Genomic DNA, 15,995 nt, shown 5'->3' on the forward strand with positions numbered 1-15,995 from the left:
GTTGATGTTATTTATTTTCGAGTCGCTGGGTGGTATACCAGTGTTCTGTTATTAATTTTGTACCTGTTATTTGATTTAAAGTTGATGTTATTTATTTTTCATTGTTTAAATGAATTAGTTCTTTGTTTGAGGTTTGCAATACCTCGAATAATGTTTATTCTGAAAGTTTCATGTGTCCAGAAAACGATGACGAGCACGTTAACCAATCGAGATTCAATTATGACGAAATTGAGCCAGGTCCAACTCGCTTATTGAATGTGCAGGTGTTCCGAGACACAACCAGGCTCAGTCAGATCCTGCCGAGGACGTCAGGGTGTCAGGAGAGGCCGTGTTAGCTGCCAGTGGTTACATAAAGGGCAGCAGAGACGAGCGACCATCGACACCCCACCATTCAGTCGTGTATCTCTGCTTGGAGGATTCCATTTTCGAACGTCATCGTGACAAGACATGCTATAGTTTGACGGGAATACGATTTTGCCGCGCTTTTGGATATTTTGGTTCAATCATAGTTGATTTTCATGTTAAAACTATTTCTTGTTATTTCCTTGTTAAATAAACCTGCTTCTGGTTCTTAAAAATAATATATATTTTTTTATTTACTATCGACATGCATAGGTACTCTGACACTCCTTTAACCTAAGAAGGGGCAGAAAGATGTAGATGAAACTTATATGCCTCAAGTGCAGCACTGAGCAGCAAAAAGTTATAGGTTCATATGAAATCAAAGTATACCAAAAAAATCTACAAAAACGCTACCTTCAATAAAAAAATAAAAAAGTAGTTGATAATAGAAGTAGGTACATACCTTGGTCTTGGACCTCCATACTATCACCATACGTAAATTAACGTAAACTTGATTTGGAATAGTGACACTCAAAAACAAAGTGATTAAGTTTTGATGACTCACACGTTGCGACAATTGAGACTCAAGATGCGCTAACTTCCGTTGCACAAACAAAAGTGAATAATAAGTTGACCTTATGACACGGGTATTTAGAGTTTTCGGAAGCTTCTTAACTTGTTAATCATTTAGTAAGTAGATCTAATAGGGATAAGCCAATGACATTTTTCGATTTATGGCCTATGAGTGATTCACAGTGCAAGGGCTCCCTGGGGCAAAAAAGGAGTTTTCCTATTAGGCACCTTAATTTTTTTGTTAGTTTATGTAATTTTTGGCATGAACAAGCCAAAACATAATATAGGATGGGATAGATACATAAAAAAAAACAGTAGTACCGTTTATACCAACATTTATTTAAAAACCTGACTACATTCACCCCAAACCAAGTGCATTATAATTATTGCTAATACAAAAATGTCGCTGGCGATACACAACATAAACAAATTAATATGGAATACACAATTCACAAAAATAACATGTGACAGGTCACTTTCATTTATATTTAATTGCAGTTTTACATCAATTCCAAAGAGATATGTGCTCGCTTAGAAATTATGGATTTTAAATAATAATGAGAACGGAAACATGATTGGAACAATATTATTATGATATTGGACACAAATGGAATGTCGAATCCATCTTAGAACTATTCGACTAGAAGAGCCAGTAGAACAATATAAATAAATTCATTTCAAAGAAATACTTGATACATTTTAGAGATGGCTCTTCTAGTATTCTCGCTCAACGACAATTTCCATTGTGACGAAAAAAATACTGACAGACAATTCCGCTTTACCATAAAAACTTACATTGAATAATAAATCACTTATCAGTCTAACATAAACATTCAACATTCTTTATGTCTTAAATAAAATTGGACCGACATTAAATAGAAATTAATCTTAAATACATAAAGTACATCCCCTACGTTACAATATAATTAAACTGAGTTTAGCAACCAAAATGAAATGCATTGGAATACATTGTACGGATGGATTATTTGGTAATGGCAGTCTTGAAAGGTCTTACTTGAGATATGATGTTGTCTCACTCTCGTCTCGGTGTTGCCATAACTAAATATCTGGATATGGGATTTTGTACTGCAATGGTTTGGATAGTTTGTTCTTACATTAAGTCCGAGTGGACGGTGTTTTTTGATCGCCTTCAAGTGGATGTTACCTTCACAGCGTGGTTTTTCGACAAATTATATTACTGAGAGTTCGGAATACGATAACTTTTTCTTTCAAAGTTCATAAACAGGCAACTTTATAAATTAGATTTTGAAAATGTACAAAAGTTAAAAATACTTTTTTATATACATACGTAATAGTATGTGGCCGTTTTGTACATAATGTTTTTAGTTTTTTTTCGACCTGTTTATATTATGTAGAAGTGGCGGTGAACAAGTGTTGGTCAAGTAACTCGCAACTGAAGACATTCACGAACACACACACGTGTAGACACACACACATGCGCAGTTTCGATATAGAGAACGACAGTGATGTAGAAAGTTTTCTGTTCACCTTAACTGACCATACGTATGAGACGTTTACCTGAAATAAATGAAAAATATTAAAATTTGTTGACAAATTCATCAAATATTTTTATGATTTATAGGAGAATTGAATACTGCTTGTAATACACAATGGTTTTAATAAATATTGTGAGTAAGCTTTAGATATTATCATTGAGTGTCAGGCCGCAAGAGAAGTTTGAGGCCCAGACTCCACAAAAACGGAGTGGATCGGAGAAGTTACCTATAGTTCTAGTATAGGAGGGGTTGAGCAGCTCACATAGGCAGTCACTCCATGTGGCAAATTGGTAATCAGCCGCATCCTGTAAGACTAGAAGACGACTCCAACATACTTGCAAGAGGCTCGGCAGATGATATATTGTTAGCTACTCACTGCTGCACGTGGTCCATGGGCGGCGCCATGCGGCACACGAGGTGCACGGCGCGGGTGACGGCGCTGCGGAGGGGCGCGGGGAGGGCGGGGCGGATGTTAGCTACTCACTGCTGCACGTGGTCCATGGGCGGCGCCATGCGGCACACGAGGTGCACGGCGCGGGTGACGGCGCTGCGGAGGGGCGCGGGGAGGGCGGGGCGGATGTTAGCTACTCACTGCTGCACGTGGTCCATGGGCGGCGCCATGCGGCACACGAGGTGCACGGCGCGGGTGACGGCGCTGCGGAGGGGCGCGGGGAGGGCGGGGCGGATGTTAGCTACTCACTGCTGCACGTGGTCCATGGGCGGCGCCATGCGGCACACGAGGTGCACGGCGCGGGTGACGGCGCTGCGGAGGGGCGCGGGGAGGGCGGGGCGGATGTTAGCTACTCACTGCTGCACGTGGTCCATGGGCGGCGCCATGCGGCACACGAGGTGCACGGCGCGGGTGACGGCGCTGCGGAGGGGCGCGGGGAGGGCGGGGCGGGCGGCGGCTCGCTCGGCGGCGACGCGCAGCTCGCGGAACGTGTTGCGCGTGTAAGGGTTGCGGCGTGACGCGTACCGCCACGTCACGAAGTAGTAGTATACGAAGGGGGTGAGGAGACCACAGTAGCCGCTGCAATAAAGTAAGATAGAGTTAATTTAATTCGAAAACACGAGGCTCGTTTTTCTCTATGGTATCTCTAAAATTAAGTTGTTCCACCATTGATGCTATCCATTTAGCTTTATGAAATAAAAAACACTAGTTTTTTAAACTATTATTTTCATGTTAAGTATACTTTTTTCGTACCCATATCGTGGAATGCATTTCGAATAGCTAATCCACCATCTTGGATGTCCACCATGTTGGATTTAAGTCACGTGACTGCTTTTTTTATCGAATTTCTGACAGCAAGCCCTTTCATTTGATACCCACATCATGGGGGTAGATTTCAAACAGCCAGTCCGCCATATTGGGGAGGGCGCCATTTTGGATTTGTAATGACGTTTCTCAGGCAGACATGTATTGTCATCAGAACTCAGAGCGTCTGCAAATTTTAATCGTAATCGAAGACCTTGAAGTGGGTCAAATTAAGATTCCAAGACCCAATAACTAAGGCTTCGCTGTCTATCCACCCGTAAATGACTAGAATTTATGATTTTAAGGCTCCGATACCTTCCTACATTACAAACGTGATTTTATAGACAACGGTACGAAACCCTCATCGCAAGAGTGCGACTCACTCTAGTTTAATTTTAACATAACTGAAGTTCTGAAACTTTTAGTGAATCTATAACACTGGTCAACAGCATTTTTGGTGCAAAGGTGAAATATATTATTTCTTATAGATTATTTGATACGTAATCGAAGTCCAGAACATAAAGTTGCACTAGCACGTAGGGATTTAGAGATATACCCCTCCTAAAGTACCAAAAACGCGTTTTTTAACGATATTTGACGATTTTTTTGAAGGACAGCAAAATTGTTTTTTAGTTTCTATCTATAGCATTATATAGTACTACTCTTCCCGATTGAAATTCATTTTTATTTCGAACGCTAAGAGTTTAAATTTTCATGAAATATGATACAGCTACGATAGTTCGATCTTCCCTACATTTTATTTGGCCTGTTAGTATGAAAAAACTCCACTTTAGTTATAAAATGGTATATATTAGGAAATAAAACTCGCAAAAATATAAATTAAAATGGGGTTAATGCGGGGAAAGTAGTACTATATGATGCTTTAGTTAGAAATTCCTATATAATTCTTCTGTCCCCAAAAAATTACATCAAATTTCATAAAAAAACGCGTTTTTGGTACTTTAGGAGGGGTATATCTCTAAATCCCTACGTGCTAGTGCAACTTTATGTTCTGGACTTTGATTACGTGTCAAATATTCTACAAGAAATTGTATATTTCACCTTTGCACCAAAAAAAATATTTTAATTTGTTGACCAGTGTAATTAATATTATAAGGCTTGTTGTTTAGTTAACGCGTGTTGTGTGAACGCGTTAATATACTACGGGTACTACTTGGTTACATTGCAATTGTGAAACAACTTTTTAAACCTGTACGATCTGAGCCTGTACAAAAGTGAGCGTAAATTTCTTAATTTAGACAAAACAGCGGAAAGTTGTAAGCCTTGTGTGCTTACAAACTGAAACCTGCTCTTTTATTAGCTTCACTTGTAACTATGTATGTAAGAAAATCTTGGAATCTTAATTAGACTTCCTGGTCTTCGATTAAGATGAAATTTTACACACGCTCTGAGTTCTGATGACAATTAAACTATTAAAAATAAATTAGATTAAAACTATTAAACTATTTTTTTTATGAAAAAATAAACATCATAACAGCAAACATCATAACACTTTAAAATACAAAATACCTTTCCTAAAAGATAAATCAGACAGCAGAATTAATGTCAACTATTACTACGTAATAAATCACAATTCATAAGCATAGCTGACAAATTCCTTCCACTTCGGTAATTCGGCCTTGACCTCTTGACAACGACCGGTGCGATATATTTAATGCAACAAGTGCCTCTCGAAGTAACACTCGTGTAATTGAGGTAAATAGACCGAGTTCTAGAGATATAGCACACGTTATGGCTCTTATATAGGGTACTTATTTTCTAATGGGTTTGATGAACTATGCAAAAAAACTGTAAAAACTTTGAAATTGTACTCATTTCATCACCAAGCTAGATGTGTCTTACAGGTAATCTAATGCAGTCCTAAAATGTTGTCTTGCAATCCAGAAACGTAGGTTGAGGAAATCAGTTTAGAAATCACACCATGTGGTAGTAGCATCCTTTAGACTGGAAGCCGACCGGTTCTTTCGGGGAAAAAATATATTTTTTCAAAATTTATTGTTATTGTTACTATGATGAATGATAGTTGTATATTTTATTGTACCATGTGTATTTCTAGCCTGTATTATCCTTTCGGACCCGACAGGAAAATGATTACATATTGTATAATGTATAGCGATTCTTTTATTTTACTAAACAAATGCTGATATACTCACAAGAGTGCCATGAGCGCGACGAGCGGGAACAGCACGATCTCCGCGAGCGCGGCGGCGCGCAGGATGTTGCGCGACTGGAACTCCACCAGCGAGATCAGCAGCCGCGCCACCCACATCGAGTTCTGACCTAGAGTCTGTTGGAACACATGAGAGGTAAGTCTTCTGTCGAACAGCATATTATTGGGGGAGGATATAAGGTATAATTAGGGAGAATAAGTACATAAGTGTGTAAGTAAATATGCGAGTACATAAAAAATAGAAATAAGTGTGACGTCATAAGGAGGGTTGTGGGCATCCGGGCATGCCCACATTGCTTACTTAATGGTAAATCTTCTACTGTTTACTGTCAACAGTAATTAGAAATTAAGTTTTGATCTAGCTTTAATCTCGACTCGTATATTTGAAGAGTGAAAATCCTGCAGTAAATCGATAATCGGTTTCGACTCGCCCGTTATTTTGGTGTGAACAACAATTTTTTTTAATAGTTGTCATTATCTTATTTTATGTCAAATCATTGAATTATCTTATGGGTTTAACTTAGTAATAGATATGGATTATAGTGATAAATGAATGAGAGCACATTCAGAAACGACTATCTACTTGATTCCTATACTCATTGATTTCTCCAATATTATCATATTCTGATAACAGTACAGATTTCTGCATATTTTACTGATACTATTGTATTTTTCTTATCACAAATCATAAGGGAACATTCCACATACTTCAGTGATGTTTTTTCTTATTTTATATTTGTGGAAATAACTATAATATATCTACAGCCTTACTTATAAACGTGAATTAAATGATAAGTAATACTTAAGGGTTGTTTAAGAAAATTCTTACTTATAAACGTTGCTTAAAGCATGTCTTAACTAACATTTAATCACTACTTAAGACTTTAAGTAGTGATTAGTTAAAATGTTGCTTAGAAGGTGATTAGAGATTTTTATAAGTAAGGGGGTTAGTTAATTACCTCGTTAAAATACAAGATATTAATATAAAGAGAAAACATGATGTATACAGTATTAATTTACATAGTAATAAAATTGTGATACACCGTGGTAAGAATTAATTCATATTCACGGAAGTGTAACAGCAACTGTATGGACCACTTTCTTATATTAATACCAACTTGTACCGTTTTCTAGTTAATTGTTCGCTAGTTCATGTGTAATCACCATTGTGTTGGCACTATGAGATGTAGGTCTGACCACATACACTTAGTAGTACTTACTTTGCTTATTCATTAATTCATAGTTATTACTATTTGAACTCTGAACCTTTATTTTATCGTCGTACAAAACCATTGTTGGCAATTTAATGAGATGAATATTTTTTACTGTCTTTTTTTTTCAAAATAAAGGTAGTCCCAGTAATTTATTGAAAAAAGACCTTGGAAGGATCATTGTCAAATCATATTAAGTAAAAAAATTAATAATTTAAATACGTGGTTACAAAAATAAAGTACTAATACAAACATTACACAATCTCATGACAATTATTATAACTATTTTAAAGTAATTATTCATAACAGTCTACTCTTGGTCACACGCACAGTTTAATTACTCTGGCAATACAAAGGTCAAGATTATAAACTGTACTTTAAACTGTCTTGCTTATAAATATCTTTATTTTTATTAAATGCTATATTTTAGTAGACAACTGTTAGTCTGTATTTGTTGATATGAAATTTTTTTAAATTGGTCAATCATTCAATTAGGTTTGTCAGTGTATTTCCTGACATAGTCGCATGTCCCTCTCGAATAAAATATAACTATTCAATAAACTTATTTGTATTTATTTTTATGATGAAAGTTATACTGCCATGTAGAGAAAGTTTACAATCTACATGCTTGCAAACTTTTTCTTTTTATTAGCTATGGAATTGCTTTATAATAAATTCCACTTCAGTTTTACTGTTTTCGAACTTATTTTTATGTATCTGGCATTTCAAATACGTATTAATATTGCAAATGCATTAGTAACTGATTAATACTGTCTGTAGTCCCATTGTATTTATTGAGTGAGTCACAGCAGTCGATAAATTCTGGTATTTAGCTGCGATATCGCAGTTTATTAATAGTTATATATAGTTATATTTATAGTGTTAGTATTAAAACATGAGTGTTGAAAACATAACATTGCAAAAATCTAATTTTATACCTAGAACATTTGTTTGGATACCTCTCAAAAAGTTTTTAGTGTGTATAATTCATTAAAATAAAAAAAATATATAGAACAAGTTATATAATCAAAAACTTCATGATTTAAAATACTGTAATAAATAATTTTAATTTTTAATAATAAAGAGCTATGCCTATAAATTACGTAATTAATCTCGGATGTCCAAGGCTAGCTGTAGCTAACATAAATAAAAATAACCCATTAATTCTACAATGAAAGAGGAAAACCAATTTATATCACGTCTTTACTTCCATTAAAAGCAACAATAGTAATAAACTAGTAGTAATTAACTGTAATAAATATTCTCTACTTGGATGCTACTAGAAAACTAACTAGATCAGTCTTTTATAAAATAGGAAAAAGTAGTTTCTAAATAATATGTGAACAAGTTTATGAGAAGTGGAACTAGTAAACTTTCATTGGTTGATAGCATCCAAAGGAGTGTATAAGACAAATATATAGGGCAAGTACATAAGGAAGTATATAGGAGAATAGGTAGATCATTAACCAGTGAATGACCAATTTTCAGTAGACGGTAAAAGTGTGACGTCACAAGTAAATAAGTGTTCCGCTACGGTAAATCCGTCACTACATACAGCTACAACAAAATAACAGAGAGGAAGTAAACAATTTGTGTTTTTTTACTTACGTCAAGTATGGTGAGCGAGTAGGACGCGGCGTGCAGTAACGCGAACAGGAAGATTGGTGTCAGGATCACTGAAAACTTGTTAAGGAACTATTGCTGGTCAATTATAACACCTACATATACTATAGATAGAAAATCAATAAGAACCAATTCCTAAATAAAATAGAGTTTTTCTTCATTAACCAGAAAGATTCAAGTCTTATAGGTTTACTTAGAGCAGCAGTTTAGTACTTTTGCATTTGCTCATAATATAATAGGAGGGGAATACAACATTATTCATTTAAATATCTTACGAGTCATAAGACACAATTATGAGTGTAACTAATTGATTTAAAAAGAACCGGATTTAAAAGTAATACGAAACATATGTTCATAAAAATGAGATAAGACATCCTATTATGGTAATAAATTGGATATCAACACTTTGAATTAATTAATGTACCTACATATTTTCTTTACAAAGAAACCAGTTTCCAAAAATCTTAATATGAAAGGTCGAATGAAAGAGAACTTGTTATAAATATGTCAAGTTCTTATTTAACTTTAGCCTTATAATCTTTAAAACTTTTAAATCCAACCAATTCAGTATTAAATTCATATAAAACCCTCCTTATTTCTATAACCACTCTAACGTCCGTGGATAGTACAGTATCCAAGAAAAAAGTAGCGTCATACGCCCATGGATACTATAGTATCCAAAGCGATGAGTTGTGTTTAACTCCATCTATTTTAAAATACGGTATTATTTGTTGAGTTTTGACAGATTTTCTATATAGCTGATAAAATAGTTCGACGAAAAAATAAGAGATGGTAGTGTAACAAGCTTTTGACAAAAAAAAAAAATTAAGTTCAGTTGACGCGTTTGACGTTCGTTTCGTTAAGTGTTTTTATAAGTGTCAACATTATGTCGTTTTGTTTTATTTATTTTACAAGTGTTATACATCAAAATAAACTAGAAGATTTGGGCTTTACGATGATGTTTAAATATCACAGTTTTAGCTGATAAATCTAGTCTAATTTTAACTTCAAACGATTGTTGTTTCAAAAAAAGTCCGGTCAAGGTCATAGGCCAATCTTAGTTTTGTTTATACATATTTTACAAATTTTGCATTAAAATATTATATTTAATATCGTAATAAGCAAAATAATACATTTTTCAAACAGAAATATACTAAATTCATTGAAAATTTCGTAATAGCCTTCTCGAGCGCGGGAGACATCGCGGTAAAATTACGAAGAGTAGTGTTTTGTTTCGATTTAATTAAAATACTTAGAGTTAACCGAATATAATCAAATATACATCAGAAGAAAGGGTAATAAGCCTAGTTTGTTCTGAAAATATTTTATTGATAAAATATGCAACAGTTGTCCCTTATATTTTAAAATGGTAGAAATAAATGTGTTTTTTTCTCCTTAAAATCATGTTTAACCCGGATTTTAGTATCAAAGATTATAACTAACGATTTTAAAATATCATTACCTTTGATCTGTATTCTTTAACCATTTTTTTCGTATTTTTTTCTTTATTTTAGCCATTACGGTTCAGTAGCTGTATAGGTTTTTTGTTACGACGAAGTTGCGAGTCGCGCGTGGTTCGGGTGCCGCGCGCGGCTGGACGTTAGAGAGAGAAACGGTCGCGCGGCCCGGACGTTAGAGTGGATAAGCTGATATTGCTAATTCTTAAAAACCTGTTTTCTAAATCCCACAACAGGTTTAGTGTTAAACTCATCTCTATACTAAATTGATAATCTATACTCGTTTGTAAACTATACTTACACGAACTAATTTAATTTACTGAATGATTATATTAAGCTAACTTAGCAAGTGACAGCGATGAGGATCAATTTTGTATTAGTTTGGTGGTGAATGTAAATTAATTATTACGTATTTTAAAAGGATACACAAATTAGGCGCCACATTCATGAATATGAGCGAGTAGAAGAGGTAATGCGCGCTGTCTTCGAGGAAGAATCTCGCGAGGAACTCCCGGGAGATGGAGATCTCTCGCGCCGGGATGCGTTGGTGCAGCCGCAGGGCTGACGTCGCTGCGTTCGCGAGGAGCGCCTTGTAGAACGCTGATACTGGGCTGTAGGGGGACAAATGTGCTGTGAAACTACACTAATACTTCTTAACTCTAGTATGAATAATTTATTGTTTACTTTGGTTGTAGTGACCGTGGAGATTAATTATTTGGATATAGTGAGAATGCTTGGAAAATACCTGAAGCAGTTCTAACTAGTTTTTACAACATAAATAATGTTATTAGCTATTTTCAAACAAGTTCTTGGCATATTGTATCATCATCAATCATCATCATCATCAGCCTATCACAGTCCACTGCTGGACATAGGCCTCTCCAAGTGCACGCCACTGAGATCGATTTTATACTAGCTGTTTTCTCGCGGAACTTCTTTCCTGTACCCGGACGAAATATAGACAATGTTACTCAGGAATAGTGTAGCTTTACAACAGTGAAAGAATTTTTGAAATCAGTTCAGTAGTTTCGGAGCCAACAGGGTACAAACAAACAAAACAATTCTTTATTATATTAGTTAAGAAGTCATAATAATAATAAAGTCACCAAATAAACGAATAATAATGACAAACTTTACGTCAGGGTTATATTTTTTGTGTAGCTACTAAACACATAGTTACCAAGTATATGTGTATTGTGTACTTAATGTCTAAAGTAGCTAACTGAGATTGAAGGTTACTCTCGACTCAATGAGAACTAAGTGAATAAAATCAGTTTTAAATTATGCTACGTCTGACTGTTCAAGTATGTTTTTAAAAAGAAGCAAAAATAAGGAACTCCTTTATAGAAAATCGGTTCATTTATAAGGGATTTATTCCTCTCACTTGACAATATTTTAGAGAATTGACATTAAAAATATTCTAGAAACCCAAAGCAAGTTTATTAAAAAAAACAAAATGCTTTTGAAAATTCAATATGAAGTCTGCAAACTGCTAATTAAGTTACAGAGTTCAAGGTCACTCTCCCCTGTGTTATTTTAATCCTCATTGTCTTAATGTCTGGACAAAGGTAGCCTTGATTACACTGAGTACTCACTACTCAGCTATATTACAGTTCTGAACATCCATTGTTATTAAATTAAAACTATTTAGGGCAACCTTGTCATCATGAAACTAATACCAACTTAAAAATCCTTGTTATAAAACCAAACAAGTTTATCATAATAACTTTTGAATTAAAAACAGGTGCTATATTTTCAGGTGATTTAAATAACAAAACCAGATTTTTCCTGCCCTAATCAATGCAATATTACAGGATTACATTATTTTATCTCATTATTTATCAATGTATTTAAATTAAAATATGTATGTTATGTGATTCACCTACAATCTAAATGCAACTGTTACTAGGTATTTCAGCCAGCATAAAGGTATTTTGAAAAAAAAAAAAAAAAAATACAATTAGTATAAAATGTTTACCAGTCTTTCTAAGAGGTATGGGTTGCCTGAATAACAAGGTTGAGGAGGTCAGATAGTTAGTCACTCCATGGAAAATACTGATTCTCAGCTGCATATGGTCAAACTAACAACCCCAACATAGTTGGAAAAAGGCTAGGCAGATGATGAGTTGTTTACTTACTTGTTGAACAAAGGCAGTACATATGCAAAGGTGAAGAGGACGGTCATGACTCTGATGGCCCAGAGGGCAACGTCCACTCTGTTGGCATTCACATGAGCCTTCAGGGCTGGGATGCCCTTCGGTGGCCCTGTATCTCCGGCTTGGGGTTCTGTCTCTGCCATTTTCTATGAAAAACAAGTTTTGTTAATGGTGTGTTTTTTTTTATTAATTAATTATGGTTTGCAGGTATTTTCCTGATTAATAAACAAAGAAATATAGTTTTTCCTTAGCCTACTAAATGTGAAAATAAGTTTTCAAATGTAAGTATTAATTTTGTTTTGCACGTTCAAAGTAAACTAATATTATAAATTCAATTTATTGATCATTTCCAGAAATAGATCACTAACACAACAACTAAGTTTGTCGTGTAACTATGCCACTAGAAGTTGAGGAATTCACAAAAACTACATAGTTTCACTCAGCTTTGCTTTATCAGATAACAATAGATAAAAAAAGTAATTCACACATTGTAACATTGGCTGCAGTGGAGAGCCGAAACCTCAGCGAAATGCCAAGTTAATGCGTTTACGTGACCACGATCACAGTAGAAAGTGCCATTCAATAGACTTTTTTGAGTAAAAAAAGTGGATCAGTAGGCCATGCATGAAATTTTTGGACACTTCAATCAATTTAAAATATTAAAAATAGCGTTAATCCTTCGCGTACTACACGTTCTTATTAACATAAAGCGACGTCCAAGGACGCAATAACTCGGAAAACCAGTTTCAATCATCAATTATTAACAAAATTATTACGATAGTAACATAATAGTGCCATCACAGTCTTTATGAAAAAATATCTTTGTTTTCTAAGAAATTAATAAGAATTATATACTTACATTCTACACTAATTAATTAAAACTCGAATAAATATAATATTTAAATTAAATTCCACAAATTGTTCACAACGCAACAAATCGAACATGCATGATTTGCCGAATGACAACTGACAGAACGAAATAACTTGCCAGCTACGCAACCACAAGCCACAGATTACCTACTATGTATAGCAACCCGCAAGCCATGTAGCCCTTGAGTTGGGTAAACCGTAATTTTCACAACCCTGGAAAATGTTTTTGATTTAATTTATCTTTAAAAAGACATGGCGCTTACAAATTCGCTTCAAAGGGCATGTGCTTTCTTATCCTGCTTTCTGGTTTCTACATCTGCCTCTCTATGCACTCTAACACTGAGGCATCTCATGATAGATAAGGCGTTAACTATATCGATAGGATAGTTAAATGATGAAGAGCCACTAAATGTATTCTAAAACTTTTCCACTGACATCTTCTGAAAATATTTTTAACTACTTTGGGACTACCTTGAAGTTTTTTAGTAAAAATACTTGTAAAAATAAATAAATAAAAACCGACTTTTACAGTTTTGTGGAATGATTTAAGTGGTGTCTCTATCTGCGATCTGTCAGTGTCACATAGCAACAGCTGTTGTGTTTGTTGATGAAATCCTAACCAAAAAAATAGTTAAACTATTTTTTTTTATTCTGAAAAAAATCATAACATTTAAAATGTTTACTAGTTGTAACTACAATAGACTAAAAAATATTTTTAAGTTCAAGGAGCTTTATAAGCAATACAGCGTGATAGCTGCACTTTTGAATAAACCTAACGTCGGTAACGTTACCGAAATAAAGGTGAATATTATTCTATGAAAAACCTATGTTTAAAATGCAGTAATGATATAACTGCGAGTACTAAGCCTCTGCTTTTCTTTTAGGGTTGGGTGAAGAACCTGCGGAAGCAGAAAGACCTTATTTTTGCCGACGTAAGTGATGGATCTTGCGCGCAGAAACTGCAGATAGTAATTCCCAAAAACGTCGCAGCAGACTCATTAACGTATGGTTCTTCAGTCCACATCACTGGTAAACTGTCCAAGAGTCCCAGAGGACAGCTGGAACTCGTCGCTGACAATGTAAATGTCCTGGGCACATGTGTAGTCTTAGACGGGTATCCTTTCAACCCTAGAACTACGCATCCCCCAGAGTATACTCGACAATACCTGCACTTACGTCCTAGAACTAACTATACCTCGGCTATTTTACGCACACGAAGTGCAGTAACAAAGCACATTTATGATTATTTTGCTTTAAAAAAATATACTAACATTCACACACCTATACTGACTTCAAATGACTGTGAGGGTGCTGGGGAAGTGTTTAAAATACAACCTGATAATGAGGAGACAGTAAAAGCTATGATGCAAGAAGGGAGAGACAGAGACTCTGTGTACTTTGGCAGTAAAACATTCCTAACAGTATCGGGACAGTTGCATTTAGAAGCTGCTTGTAGAGGCATGGGCAATGTCTACACTTTTGGCCCAACTTTCAGAGCAGAGAACTCTAGATCTAGACTTCATTTATCAGAATTCTACATGTTAGAAGCTGAGCTAGCTTTCTGTGAAACTCTAGAACAACTACAAAGTGCCATAGAAGACTTACTAAAGTATGTTTTCATAGAGACTCGGAATACCAATGAGGCAGATTTATTTTTAATTGATAAAACAAACAAAGCTCCTACTTGGGTCAACAAGGAGTTTGTAACACTAACCTATGATGAAGCTAGGCAGATATTAGAGAAGAAAGGCTTGGTACTCACAGATGAGGGGATAAATAAGGAACAGGAGTTAACACTGGTGGAGCACTGTAATGGCGTTCCTGTGTTTGTGGTCAAGTGGCCTAAAGATATGAAGTCATTTTATATGAAGGAATGTTCTGAAGATAGCACAAAGGTAAAAGTTAGAACTACTATAAGCACATCTTCTGCATAATTATTTTTCAACTGGCTTTTGCCAAGTTTCCTGAGGGAATGCCTGCCCACACCCAGATAAAAGTAGCTTATGTGTTATTCTGATAATACCAAGTTTCATCAAAATCCATCCAGTGGTTTTGCATGAAAGAAGAACAAATACATAGCTCATACAAACTTTCACATTTATATTAGTAGGATGTGGCATGATTGTTAGGAGTTTAATGTGCTTCTCATAATTTATTTATTATTGGTCACTTTCTGATTGCAGGTAGATGCTTTAGATCTACTAACACCCATCACTGGCGAAGTCGTCGGCGGAAGTCTAAGAGAAGACAACTATGAGAAGCTAAAGTCTAAATTACCATCAGAAAGATTAAACTGGTATTTAGAACTGAGGAAATTCGGCAATATATCTACTGGCGGTTACGGGTTGGGCTTGGAGAGATTATTGCAAGTTATATGCAATGTTAATAATATTAAAGACACCTTGCCATTTCCTAGGTGGCCTCATAATTGTGATATGTAAGGCTATCATTAATTTAATAACTGTGGAAGAGTAGCCTGATCATGTAATTATGTGCAAGTGTAAAAATGTTCATGTAATCTGTAGCAATTACTTTGTTGTATTTTAGATTTTAAGTGTAAATTATGTAGATATGGTTAAATAAAAGTTTCAAAATTGTATGGTGTGGTATTTTTCTTCAAAGTCAAGTCAAATCATATATTTCATTTAGGCCTTTACAAGCACTTATGAATGTCAAAAATATAATTAAGTTTGATTCTAGTTGCCCATTCCAAAAGTAGCTTCCTACGGAGAAGAACGGGCTAGAAACTTAAATGAACTATATTCATATGGGTTTAGGATATACAAATTAAACACAAATG

At 35.0% G+C, this 15,995-nt stretch overlaps 2 protein-coding genes across 3 annotated transcripts; one reads left to right on the forward strand and one right to left on the reverse strand.

Moving 5' to 3' along the window:
* Positions 1–1,233: 1,233 nt before the first annotated feature.
* Positions 1,234–13,324, reverse strand: LOC124635561 (Krueppel homolog 2). 2 transcript variants are annotated; one of them, XM_047171479.1, is made up of 7 exons: positions 13,185–13,324; positions 12,308–12,471; positions 10,596–10,780; positions 8,698–8,765; positions 5,862–5,995; positions 3,241–3,462; positions 1,234–2,454 (listed from the first exon to the last, which is right to left on the reverse strand). In XM_047171479.1, the coding sequence occupies exons 2-7, from the start codon at positions 12,466–12,468 to the stop codon at positions 2,451–2,453; spliced, it is 774 nt and encodes a 257-aa protein (XP_047027435.1). In that variant the 5' UTR covers positions 12,469–12,471; positions 13,185–13,324; the 3' UTR covers positions 1,234–2,450. The 2 variants fall into 2 exon arrangements, with proteins under 2 accessions (XP_047027435.1, XP_047027436.1); XM_047171480.1 differs by lacking the exon at positions 13,185–13,324 and adding an exon at positions 12,813–13,041.
* Positions 13,325–13,593: 269 nt separating this feature from the next.
* Positions 13,594–15,794, forward strand: LOC124635560 (probable asparagine--tRNA ligase, mitochondrial). Its single transcript, XM_047171478.1, has 3 exons — positions 13,594–13,996; positions 14,080–15,090; positions 15,379–15,794. The coding sequence occupies exons 1-3, from the start codon at positions 13,871–13,873 to the stop codon at positions 15,634–15,636; spliced, it is 1,395 nt and encodes a 464-aa protein (XP_047027434.1). The 5' UTR covers positions 13,594–13,870; the 3' UTR covers positions 15,637–15,794.
* The last annotated feature ends 201 nt before the right edge of the window (positions 15,795–15,995 follow it).

Source organism: Helicoverpa zea, chromosome 13, assembly GCF_022581195.2.
Source record: "Helicoverpa zea isolate HzStark_Cry1AcR chromosome 13, ilHelZeax1.1, whole genome shotgun sequence".
Lineage (NCBI taxonomy): Eukaryota > Metazoa > Arthropoda > Insecta > Lepidoptera > Noctuidae > Helicoverpa > Helicoverpa zea.

Coding starts and splice junctions, on each gene's coding strand:
- LOC124635561 (XM_047171479.1), bottom strand. CDS start 12,468: ATGGCAGAGACAGAACCCCAAGCCGGAGATACAGGGCCACCGAAGGGC. Junction 10,781..12,307: donor GTACTGCCTTTGTTCAACAA/GTAAGTAAACAA, acceptor GTCCCCCTACAG/CCCAGTATCAGCGTTCTACA. Junction 8,766..10,595: donor GAATGTGGCGCCTAATTTGT/GTATCCTTTTAA, acceptor ACAAGTTTTCAG/TGATCCTGACACCAATCTTC.
- LOC124635560 (XM_047171478.1), top strand. CDS start 13,871: ATGTTTACTAGTTGTAACTACAATAGACTAAAAAATATTTTTAAGTTC. Junction 13,997..14,079: donor GTAACGTTACCGAAATAAAG/GTGAATATTATT, acceptor CTTTTCTTTTAG/GGTTGGGTGAAGAACCTGCG. Junction 15,091..15,378: donor GTTCTGAAGATAGCACAAAG/GTAAAAGTTAGA, acceptor TTCTGATTGCAG/GTAGATGCTTTAGATCTACT.